Genomic DNA, 12,325 nt, shown 5'->3' on the forward strand with positions numbered 1-12,325 from the left:
TTGCTCCAGGGAGTGATTTTTTTTTCTGTCCTTACCCTTCATTTCTCTTCTAGTCACCCTTCCCTTGATTTGTGTCACTGTACTGATTTCTCCCCTGATCTAACCCTCCAATCCCCCAAAACATGAACATCCCCTACAGGGTAGGCAGTGGTCCACTGCATTTCCCTCTACCTTCTCATGATTCAAGAACTAATATGATGTGGGAGCCAAGATCGTCTCTTTCGGGTGAACGGCTCCTTGATTCCCATGCATCTCCCTGATTTTGTTGTGTATGAGTTATAAACCGGACATGTCCATCTGAGGTCACCCGCTATCACATAAAGTCCAGTACCTTGAGCTCTCTTCTTCCTCTCCCTCCAGTGGTACTCCTTTTCAATGTTCCCATTATTTTCAGTGACATCGCTGATCACGTAGTTCCCCAAATTTGAAACTTTTAAGTTATCTTTGACTCTTTTTCTCATCATTTATATCCAAGATGTGTAACAGTAGTGTTGCAACATCCTTCTGACCTGGTTTCCTGGAAGCTATTCAAATGTAGCTCAGCTGACCATATTTTTGAAGCAAGTAGGGGCTGTGTTTGTTGGTTTACCACCATAGTCACAGTGACTGTCACATAAAGTGCCTAATAATCTTGCTGAATGAATAATTAAATGTGGTAAAAATATGCAATGCTTACCGTAGCATAAAAACTGTAAGCAAATTATCTAGTAATAGAGAAATGTCTGAGTTTCTCCATCTGGGCACATTTGTAAGATATTATAGTATAATTAAAATAACATTTTCAATTATGTATTAATGGATTGGAAATGGCTATTTCCTGTTAAAGAGAAGCTAAACACAAAACCATAAATTTATTATGAACTCAATTGTGAAAATCTAGAAAAGGGAATACAAAGATGTTTAATGTTGGTTATATCTCAGTGGTGATTTTTTTCTCATACTTTTCTTTTACTTATATACAGTTGATTCTCTGAAAAAGATTTTTCACCATGTAAATGACTATGCCTATAGATGAAGCTTGAAGGAAACAAGTACAAATTAAGAGGTACTTGTTCCAGGGTGGGAGGTAGAGTATTATAATCTATTGTCCCTATTTGTTTTTCTAAAACTGATTTAAAAATTGTAGCTTAATATTTTCAATATTCTTCACCCCAACAGGTGTTGTTTAATTCTCTACTTCTGCCAGTCTTTATACAGTTGAATTTATCATTTTATCCACATTGTATTTTTCTTTTCTAGAGACGGGGTCTCACTCTGTCACACAGGCTGGAGTGCAGTGGCACAATCATAGCTCACTGCAGCCTTGAACTTCTGGGCTAAGTGATCCTCCCACCTCAACTCTCCAAGTAGCTGGGACCATAGGCACATACTACCACACTGTACTGTATTATTTTTGTTAAAATGCTCTTAACATTACTCTCCTGTTATACTGTTTTATTACATTATGGATAAAATGAGATTTAAAAATACTAAACTATCAAAGTGCAGTCTTGAACATTCAACCTCACCTTCCACCCACTCCTATACCACTGCCTGATGTCTCCTTTTCCCTTTTATTTTCACTTCAAAGCTTATACTTTCTTTAGTACTTAATAAAAATTTTCTTAGCAATTTTTCTTTAAACACCCATAACTAATACATAATACAGTAACATCAAGCATTTAAAAAAATAAAAAATGGTTAGAGCTACAAGACTATTGAAATCACTTAGTTTAACTTCCTCCTTTAAAGATGCAGAAACTACTGTCCAATTTGAAAAGGTGGCTTGCTGGGGGGTAGTGGGTGAGGGGGAGGGTAGAAAACAAAAACCTTGGATTAGAGCACAACATTTAACTCTTAGAGTTCAGTATTTTAACTAATACAGAATCCACTATTATTGCTGGGTCTCACATCTGCTGATCAATTGCTCAGCAATTATTCATGATTCCATTCCTAAAGTATGCCTTGCCCACCTGCCTTGATTCTCATGGTCATTACTACAGGCTGACACCATGACACATAATTATTTTATGTCTTCATTGTACCTAGTGCTACACAGTAACTGCTGAAGTAGTATGGCAGAAATGACCTAAAGCAAATCCAGTAATGGTAATGATCATACAAATCTGTGATAGCAATATTCCATCCTAACCATGTGGCTGTTATAATACATCCACTTGAATGGCAATAACTGTCAAGGAGGTGATATCAGCTTTCCCTTATATTCTACAAGGCTTCCCTAACCAATCGTGAAGCTGCAGGATTATGGTTCCAGTTCTAAAGACCCTGGAATCAGAGCCATGTGGAGGAAACAAGGACAGGAACTGAATCTGCAAACTATATCTCCACAGTCAGTTTAACGCAAAGCACAGCAGCTTAAGGAATAATCCAACTCAAAAGCCACACTAAGTACTACAGTAGCTTTCAAAGTTGCATGTGGCTCATTACACACACACACACACACACACTCACACACACACACACTCAAATTCTGAATGGCATATATTGATGAAGAGGACTATTTTAACAATTGTACCAGTCAAATAATGTACAATAGTTTAACAATCAGTGGATGAAATTTCATTGTAAGCCAGGAGACCCAGGAGACAAGGAAAGGCGTGATTTGTCAGGGTTATCAACATTCAAAGACAGAGAGAAAAAGAACAGATCTGAAAAGCAGAATCACGCCAGCTCCTTTGTCATGACTGTTACACAATGGGCCATGAGCCACAGAGACCCAGAAGCATCTGCCAAAGGTTTCAGACAGCTGTGCAAGCATTCCCTGCCATTTGTTCAGCTGTTTTGAAGTGAGAGAGACACATATTCCCAGGGTTGTACAAGTACCCTTCTTTTTCAATTCAGAATAATATGTTTAGAATACAAATGTTTTATTAGTTGTGATCTTGTCACTCTGAATATATATTCACCTGGATGAATGCATTTGCTGCTTATTTTGCAACTAACAGAGGTGAACAGAATACACCATGCCACATCAAAAACTGGGTAATGCTAAAGAAGTGAAAATAAATACTCTTTCTACCTAAGAGCAGAGTTACTACTTGGAGAATTAGGTGCCTATTTACCTGCCAATTCAAAATGTCTTGAATATAATTCATTAAAATTCCATCATCTTCCTTCCTTCCTTGCATGTAAGTATCACAATGTCAAGGAAAATGATTTAACAGTGAAATTTCAGATTGTAGCATATCCCAGCTCACCTTATATATATGAACATAGTTATTATGTTCCAGAAATGAATTCACTGAACTTGTTAAAATTGTGAACTGCTCTCTTCAACCAAAGGAAGAAAAAAAGAGAATAGGGAAAAAAGAACCTCAGAAAGAAAAACATAAAGACTTTTACTAACTGATCTTTATTTCCTTTCACCTATTTTATAAAGACTCAGTGTGTGGGAGCTAATTATATTAGCTGTCTTGGGTAACAAGCTATTAATTTTGTGCTTCAAAGTTATTAACCACCTTTCTATGTACGGTTCACAGGCAAATGAATGAACTTAATCCTTGTATTAAAACACAGAACAAACCAAATAATCCCATGTTTCATGACTTTTCAAAGTTGATTATCTCCTTGGCAATGCTTTACCAGAGGCCAGATATACAATTGCCACTTTAGAAAAGAGTCTCTGGCAGTTTATACTATAGGCCTGTTAAAGTGGATCTAATCACTATTTAATAGTCATTCCTCCCAAGATTAGACATAAAAGGTCACAGAGGAAAAGCATTTTTTTCTCAGTGATTTAACCATACTGGGTTTATAAAATTTCCTCCTCCGAGGATCACACCAGTCTTGAGAGAGTCTACTTGTGTGATAATACAGCTAACATTTGCAAATTTAAACAATTCAGTGGAGAAAATAAAATATTTAAGATGATAACATTTAATGTCAAAAGAATTCTTTAGATTTCTCTTTATCTGGCTTCATCTAATTCTTCAGGGCAAAACATAACATTTAATTCTACAGCAGTAACTTCATATAGATGATGATCTTCATTTCCTGATTATCAAAGGACATTTTATTGTAAGAGGCATTAGACATGTAAAATAACTACAGTAAATGAAAGAATTATTGCCATAAATCACGATGCTTATCTGCATTTGAGGGTCTCTGTGCTCTAACAATAGCAATGTAGTTTAGTGTATCAATAATCCCATGGGAAATTTAAAATGATTTATTTCTCTGACTTATTAAAAGCCTAGTCATAGCTCAAAGGTCTCTGAATACCCATAATATTGGGAAACTAATGCCATAAAATTAAAAAATAATAGCAAAAATTTCATACAAGAAGTAATCCAACAAGATATTACCCAATGGAAATTACTTCTGTTAAACAAAGATTTCAAATGAAAGCTTTGACTAAGCTATGTCAATAAATTATGCTTTTATGAAACTCACCTTTTTGTTCTGTTGCTGTATAATATATCTCAATTATGTAACAATTTCTTTTCCTTTATAATTCAACCTAAAGTAACATATAAGTTGAGGTATTTCTTTTCAGTACAATTCCCTTTTTAAAGTTTTCTGCTTTCAAATACAGTACAGTAATAATTCTACCATAAATCAGTAATTTGACAAGTTACATAATTATTGTTCAACAGCTATTAGAGGCTGAAAAGTGGAATCTAAAGTTTAGAAAATTATTATCAGAATATAATTTAGTGATACTATTATTATCATTATACATGAGCTTTATATAAATAAAAATGATAAATATTTGGAGATATGTCTTTGCATAAAAATTTATATAAACTACAGCCCATTAAAGTTCCCTCTAGGCCATTTTTGTCAATACAAAATATATGGAACAGTTTATATTTTTAAGAAAGTTATTGTGAAAAAGTTAATTAAAATAATTGAATAAAAGTAAAGTCTTGAGTAGAACAAAAAACCAAACATGTTTATAAAAACTGTACATTTATGCTAACAGCCATAAAATTGAATAATTTAATCTTGGATAGGAAAGTACAATTTTGTATTATTTCTATAGACTCAGTACAATCTCAATAAAGTGAGTAAGAGATTTCTTGGGAGTAGGTTTCATGAGTTTAAATGAAGGGATGGATATGAACAAATAGTCTACATCTATAAAAATTAAATTTTATTGAAATAAGGATTTCTTATTCTAATAATTATTCTTAACTAACAGGATGATTGTGCAATGAATGTTTCTGGCAGCATTTTATTATAGTGAAAAACTGAAAACAAGCTATCAATATGGGGCTGGTTAAGTAAATAATGTCTCATCCATAAAATGAAACACTCCCCAGTCATTAAGAATGATGATAGGTTTCTGAATTTATTTTTCATTGAAAGGTGTTAATTACAAATTGTTTAGTGGAAATAGCTGATTCCAAAAGAATATACAAGATATGATTCAATCTTTTCAAATACATATAGAAAAACTCTATAGAAGATACATGTCCAAATACTAGATGTGGTTTTCTCTGGGTAGTAGGACAAAGGGTGATTTTCCAGCCTTTTTTCATTTTGACACTGTAGGAATTTTCCATTATAAAGATACACTATTTTTATAATCATGTTAACATTTGTGTGTGGGAATTTATAGATATTGAATAAAATAAAATTGAAAGGAAGTGGATACAGATGGTTTCTGAAAGAATAAAACCAACAGGACAACACTTTGAGGATGGTTTCCATGTTAGGGACTTTGCTGATTGTCCATTTGTTGTTAGCACACAGCGACTCACAGGGATATAGGCTACTGCATAGAGGAATCACATGTGCTTTAATTTCCTAGTTTCCAGTCTTCTTTTCTTACCATTTTATTGCTGACATTAAGGGAATACAATAGTGATGGAGCCTCAGTTTGTATCACTACGTTCTACTGCAGATTTTATTCTTAATATGATAGTGATATTTAAATGTTGCACTTACTTAATTTGTCTAACTCTGATTTCATGTTTTAAATTACAGGTTTATATGAATATTAGCTCTACTGGAAGTTCTACTGAATATTTGGCATAAAATGATGTAATTAAAATAACGATTTATATATATGTAAAGTATTTACTATATGCCAAGCAGAGTCCTAAAAGAACTTTATATATTAGTCAATTATTCTTCAAAGCCACTTATGAAGAAGGTGCTATTATTATCCCTCATTTCACCCATGAGAAAACCAAAGTGCAGAGAACTAATAAGCCCCTTGTTTAAAGTCCCATGGCTAAAATGTGACAGAGAAGGGTGATAAGCCCAGATAGTCTGGCTCCAGAACACTTACATTTTGCACATTTTCAAAAGTTTAAATAAGCTTTTAATTTTAGAATAGTTTTAGATTTACAGAAAAGTTACAAAACATAATACAGAGAGCTCATGTATACCCCTCGCCCAGTTTCTCTCTCTAATCAAAATCTTACATAATATGGTACAACTGTCACAGCTAAGAAATTCACATTGGTACACTGATATTAACAACATACTTAATAATGTTTTTCCTTTCTAGTATTTCATCCAGGAGACCACATTACATTGACTTGTCATGTCTCCCCAGCCTCCTGTGATTTATGACAGTTTCTCAAACTTTCCTTGTTTTTGATGACCTTGACAGTTTTGAAGACTACCAGTTATGTATTTTGTAGAATGTCTGTCAGTTTTGGCCTGTGTGATATATTTTTTATGATTTAACTGAGGCTATGGTTTAGGGAGGAAGACCACAGGGTGAGGTGTCATTATCAACACATCATATCAAAGGTACAGCCCACTAACATGACTTATCTTTGATGATGATACCCTTGAAAACCTGACGGAAGTACTGTTTAACTGGTGTCTCTATTGTAAAGTCACCATCTTCCCACTCTCCATGCTCTGCTTTATGGAAGAAAGTTATCAAAGCTCACAGTCAAGGGGGACGGGGGAGTTAAGCTCCACCTACATGATGGGGAGGGAGTAACTATATTAATTATTTGGAATTATTCTGTCAGAACCTTTGTTTTTAACCCATTACTTTCTCTATATTGCCTCTCCTGCCCTGTTCCTTCTTACTACTTTGACATGTTATTCACGTACAGTAGTATAAAAACATAATTCTTAACTGATTTCCTGCTTTTTCAAAGTTCCAAAATATGTTAGAACCAAATGTGATAGCAAATTTTGTTTTAAATTATTTTTCCACAGACTGCTGCAGAATTTGTCACTAAGTGACTAATTAGAAACCAATTTTTCTTAGAAATACTCTGTAAAGGACTTACCAGAAATATTCGTTCAAGTTGATCCTGAATGTCTTTCATTCCTGGAAAAGCAGCAACTCCTTGGATCATTTCAACAAAGATGCAACCTACTCCCCTAGAGAGAGAAGAAAGAATCGTTACAAAACTTCAATACATTCTGCTTAGGAAAACTAAATCTGGAATTAGAATATCCACTCCTACAGAAAAGATGTGGTGGGTAAACTGTTTTCTTTTTCCCCTCTAACTTTTATTTTACACTCAGGGGTACACGTGCAGGTTTGTTACATGGGTATATTGTGTGATTCTGAGGTCTGAGGTATGAATGATCCCATCACCCACGTACTGAGCATAGTACCCAATAGTTTGTTAACCCTTGCCTCCCTTTCTTCCCCCTCCTTCTAGTAGTCTCTAGTGTCTATCATTGCCATTTTTATGTTATGAGTATCTGATGTTTAGCTCCCACTTATGTATGACAACATGTAGTATTTGGTTTCCTGTTCCTGTGTTAATTCACTTAGCATAATGGCCTCCAGCTGCATCCATGTTGCTGCAAACAACACTATTTCTTTTTTTTTTTTTTTTTTTGAGACAGAGTCTTGCTCTGTCCCCCAGGCTGGAGTGCAGTGGCACGATCTCTGCTCACTGCAAGCTCCATCCCCTGGGTTCATGCCATTCTCCTGTCTCAGCCTCCCGAGTAGCTGGGACTATAGGCACCCACCACCAAGCCTGGCTAATTTTTTGTATTTTTAGTAGAGACGGGGTTTCACTGCATTAGCCAGGACTGTCGCGATCTCCTGAACTTCTCGTGATCTCCACCCATCTCAGCCTCCCAAAGTGCTGGGACTACAGGCATGAGCCACCGCACACAGCCAATACTTTCATTCTTTTTTATGGCTGCATAGTATTCCATGGTATGTATGTACCACATTTTCTTTCTCTAGTCCATTGTTGATGGGCACCCAGGTTGAGTCCATGTCATTGTTAATGTGAACGGTGCTGTGGTGAATACGTGAGAATATGTATCTTTTTTTTTTAGAATGATTTGTTTTCTTTCAGATATATACCCAGTTATGAGATTGCTGGGTTGTATGATAGTTCTGTTTTAAGTTCTTTGAGAAATCTCCAAACTGCTTTCCATGGTGGCTGAACTAATTTATTATACATTCTCACCAACAGTGTATGAGCATTCCCTTTTCTCTATAGCCTTGCCAGCATCTGTTGTATTTTGACTTTTTAATAATAACCATTCTGACTGGTGTGAGATAGTATCTCATTGTGGTTTTGATTTGCATTTCTCTGATGATTAGTGATGTGGAGCATTTTTTAGTATGTTTCCTGGCTGCTTGTATGTCTTCTTTTGAGAAATGCCTGTTCATGTCTTTTGCCCATTTTTAATGGAGTTACTTGATAAGCAGTATTTTTAATGAGCACCATGAGCTATCTAGGTGACATACACCTAGATCCCATAACCTACCCACTCCCCCTGCCCCCATCTACTGCCTTGAAAGAACTCTAAATAGATGCAACTATACTGGGCTCAGAAAAGAGTGGAAACCCATAAAATAGTGCATTCTAGTGCTATTACTTATAGAATAAAGTTAAGTCCTTAGCCTGATGTATAAGAGTCCTCACAGTCATGTTCAAGTATCCTTTTCCAACTATATTTCACAAACTTATAAAGTATTGTAGTCTCTAGAGATTCAGTGGTTCTCAATCCTCTTTGCATTAGAATCATCTGGAGAAGGTTAAGAAACTGCATATCTCTGACCACAAACCCCAGAGATCCTGTTTCAATTTATCTGGGTTGGAGTCCAGGCATCCACATGGGCTGCTCAGATGATTCAGGGCAGCTACAGTGAAAATCACTGAGCCCGACTGATCTACGTGATCTACCTGAGTGCCAGGCATAAACCTGTACCATTTGGCTCAAATTGCTTCACTATCTAGAATACCCTCCTTCTTTGCCTATTTGCTCTTGATAGCAAATTCCAACTCAACCACTATAATCCTGTTTAAATGCATCTCCTCTGTGATGCCTTTCATGGATCTTTCAGCAGACAGAATTGCTCCCCTTATGAGCTTATGGATTACTCTATCAGCCATCTACTATGCTCGACATCCTTTCGCAGCTTGACCTGCCATGCTCACAGTTCCCACCTAGCAAGTTAGTCCAGTAAATCAAAAGACCTTGCCTACCAGACCACTGCAGCTTGCATCTAGCCCAACAGGAATAACCAATCCATAGTATGGACAGACAGCCAATTAGATACTTCTGCCAGGACTCTGGAGAATGGGGCAGTATGGTAAGAAACTAGCATACGTAGACGGCTAAGTCATGTTAGTGTCAGGGAAGTAGCATGAATGGCTACACATTCCTGCAGATGAAGTCCCCTGAAATGACTTGGTTCTTGACTTCTGGAGGCTTAGATGTTCAGATGATCCAGTTTTTGTTTGTTTGTTTGTTTGTTTGTTTTCCAGAACTCTCTACCTCCTGGAAATTCTCCAGATTTTTTACACTGGCTCTATTTGAATGGGTTTATGTTTCTTGCAAATATTCTAATAAAACCACAAACATATTGGGACACTTCTTCCACTGCTGCACCCCCATACTCAATTTAGGGCAAGCAAACACTTGTGTCTTTAATTTATTTCATAAACCTAGGGGTTAAGACCAAGTGACCTACTTCTCTAAAGCTACTCCAGTTGTTATCACAATTGCACATAAACAATGTTTTGAATTAAAGAAGTAATGTATTTGCAGAAATTGCTTCCCTATTGTACCACATGATTCTTATTCAAAGTAAACACCAATAGTATACAGTGTTAAAATGACTAAAAACAAACAAATGCCATTTTATATCATAGGATGTAATTTTATTTAAGTAGTAAAGAACTAATTTCAAACCAGTGTTCTAGGTAGATGGGTTTTTACACAAGTTGTTTTCATTTTAGATTTGAGAGACAACATAGGTATCGAGAGAATTATTTTATTAGGATATTAAAATGCAATGATGTGCTTATAAATATTAGGGCATCAGATGTCTGGTTAAGTCTACTTAAATTTTCAGTATGGTGGCTTTCCAAATTTTTCTGTCAGGAATTCTTTTCTAAGACTATTTTCTTCTTATTTAAGTTTATACAATAAAATACCTTGGATTTTAAATAGCTACCTGCACCTTCCTTTTTTACACTCAGTGTATCCTCTCTGCTCTCTACTTTTTGGCCTTCGTTTTTCCCACCATAAGCTGCAGTTCTGAGTGTGAAGAGCCTCAGTAGAAGCCATAGCCACCCCCATTATGTACACAGCTAGGCTGGCTAGAAAAATAACTATTACATTGCCAGAACTACTTATAGAATTTATTTTAGCACTACTTGTGTTTAGTCTATATCATCTCCATAATATGTTACTTAGAATGATTAAAAGACAAATCTATTCTATGCTGCAATTCTATTCAGTTGGAATGAAATGATGTAGCATTTTTATAAGCTCTTATCTGCTTAGCTGGCTAAGACTTGGATTTTCATTTCTAGTGGATGCTTCCTATGACATCATCTTTTTCAAAGATGCTTGAGGATGTACTAAAGAAGCTGAGAGAATTATACTTAAAGGACTCACAACAAGAGATAAAATGTACAAGGAAATAAAAAAGTATGTGTATAAAACATATCAACATACGAATATAACAGAATTCCTTATTACTGGACTGCCTTATTGCCACACAGCAGTAACAGCTCTTCAATTTAATATGAAGGAACTAGTGTCTGCTTTCCCCCCATCTCTTTCTACCCTCCATTAGCCCCATGCTCCCTCTCTCGATGGATTAAATTGACTGCACTGAATGGTTTACTGAGAAAAAAAATTCATCTACTTAAGCACTATAATTTCTGATATATAATCTTATATCAGGAAATGTCTCCTTTGTTCCTTCTTTTGAGAATTTGAATAATTATGTAATTATCATCTACTTAGTCTAAATTTTTCAAGAAGAACTGGTCACAAAAGCTTACAATGAAAGGTGTCACAGGATGCAGTATGCTCAAACTCTTATTTTAGGATTAGTTACCCAGTAAGGTAATATATAAACACCCACCTATGCTCATGCATTTCTCAATTTTTTTGAACTCAACATTTCCCAATGTAATTTATGTCTCAGGTATATGAATGATATTTTTCATCAGAATTCAAAACAAAATTTTAAGCAGAATTGACAATTTTTTGTCAGTAGAAGCAGAGACAGACAATCTTTTAGGATTGAAACTTACATAACTTGGGAGTTTTTGTTATTAAAAAGATTATAAAATTATAACTAAAAAATTGGCTATAGAAGTGCATTTAAAATGAGCAAATCAGTCAAAAGCAATCACAAAATTTTAAAAGGTAGCAAATGCAACAAAGAATCTGACATTCAGGAAAACAAAGTAAAATTAACTATCTGACATTTGTCATCTGACAAATCTCTTTAATACATTTATTTCTATAATTTGGCTGTATAATCTTCAATTAATTCTTCTTATGACAATTCTATAGTAACATTTTCTGTAACGAGAATGTAGAGATAATTTAGACTTTCCTCTAGCATGATGATGAACATTGGTTTGGGGGTATGTCTAATAGTTTAGAATTTTTTTTTTCTCTGCTTCACTTCTCATTGTTGGTAAGGTCAGTAAACTTTTAGGACTGTTGTTAATTTTGGGAAAACCTCTATCAAGTTTCTGTTTAGTAGATCTATATGGTATAAACACAGTAATTATAACGTATTCCATTTTACACAGTTCCTTGAGCATGAGAGGACATGCTTAGCTCAGAGTGTAGGGTTAGGAAGGATGCTTAATGCCTGAAAGGGCTAGAAAAGTTGAAGCTGGTTGGATTATGGAGTGATGGCACTGGGAATGGAAATATTCCAGGTTGAGAAAACAGGGTCTAGTAAACTGAAGACTCTTTAGAGAGCTAACTGCTGTTGTTATGGCTCTATGTGGACAATAGAAGAAAATTCTAAAAATAAAGAGAGCAGAAGTCCATATTCCATTCTAAGAATGGCTTCTACATTTTTAAATGGTTGAAAATATCAAAAGAAGGGTATTTGGTGACATGTGAAGATTACCTGAAATTCTAATTTCAATATCTATAAATAAGCTTTAAT

The 12,325-nt window shown here is 35.2% G+C and overlaps 1 protein-coding gene across 8 annotated transcripts in view; it reads right to left on the bottom strand.

Moving 5' to 3' along the window:
- Positions 1–12,325, bottom strand: part of CDK14 (cyclin dependent kinase 14) — a 685,360-nt gene that overhangs the window by 291,291 nt on the left and 381,744 nt on the right. For all 8 annotated transcript variants that reach the window (XM_063636396.1, XM_055272770.1, XM_063636397.1 and 5 more), the window contains one exon: positions 7,206–7,299. In XM_063636396.1, the coding sequence (XP_063492466.1) occupies positions 7,206–7,299 (94 nt within the window). The remainder of the gene's footprint in view (positions 1–7,205; positions 7,300–12,325) is intronic.

This window comes from Symphalangus syndactylus, chromosome 3 (genome assembly GCF_028878055.3).
Source record: "Symphalangus syndactylus isolate Jambi chromosome 3, NHGRI_mSymSyn1-v2.1_pri, whole genome shotgun sequence".
Classification (NCBI taxonomy): Eukaryota; Metazoa; Chordata; class Mammalia; order Primates; family Hylobatidae; genus Symphalangus; species Symphalangus syndactylus.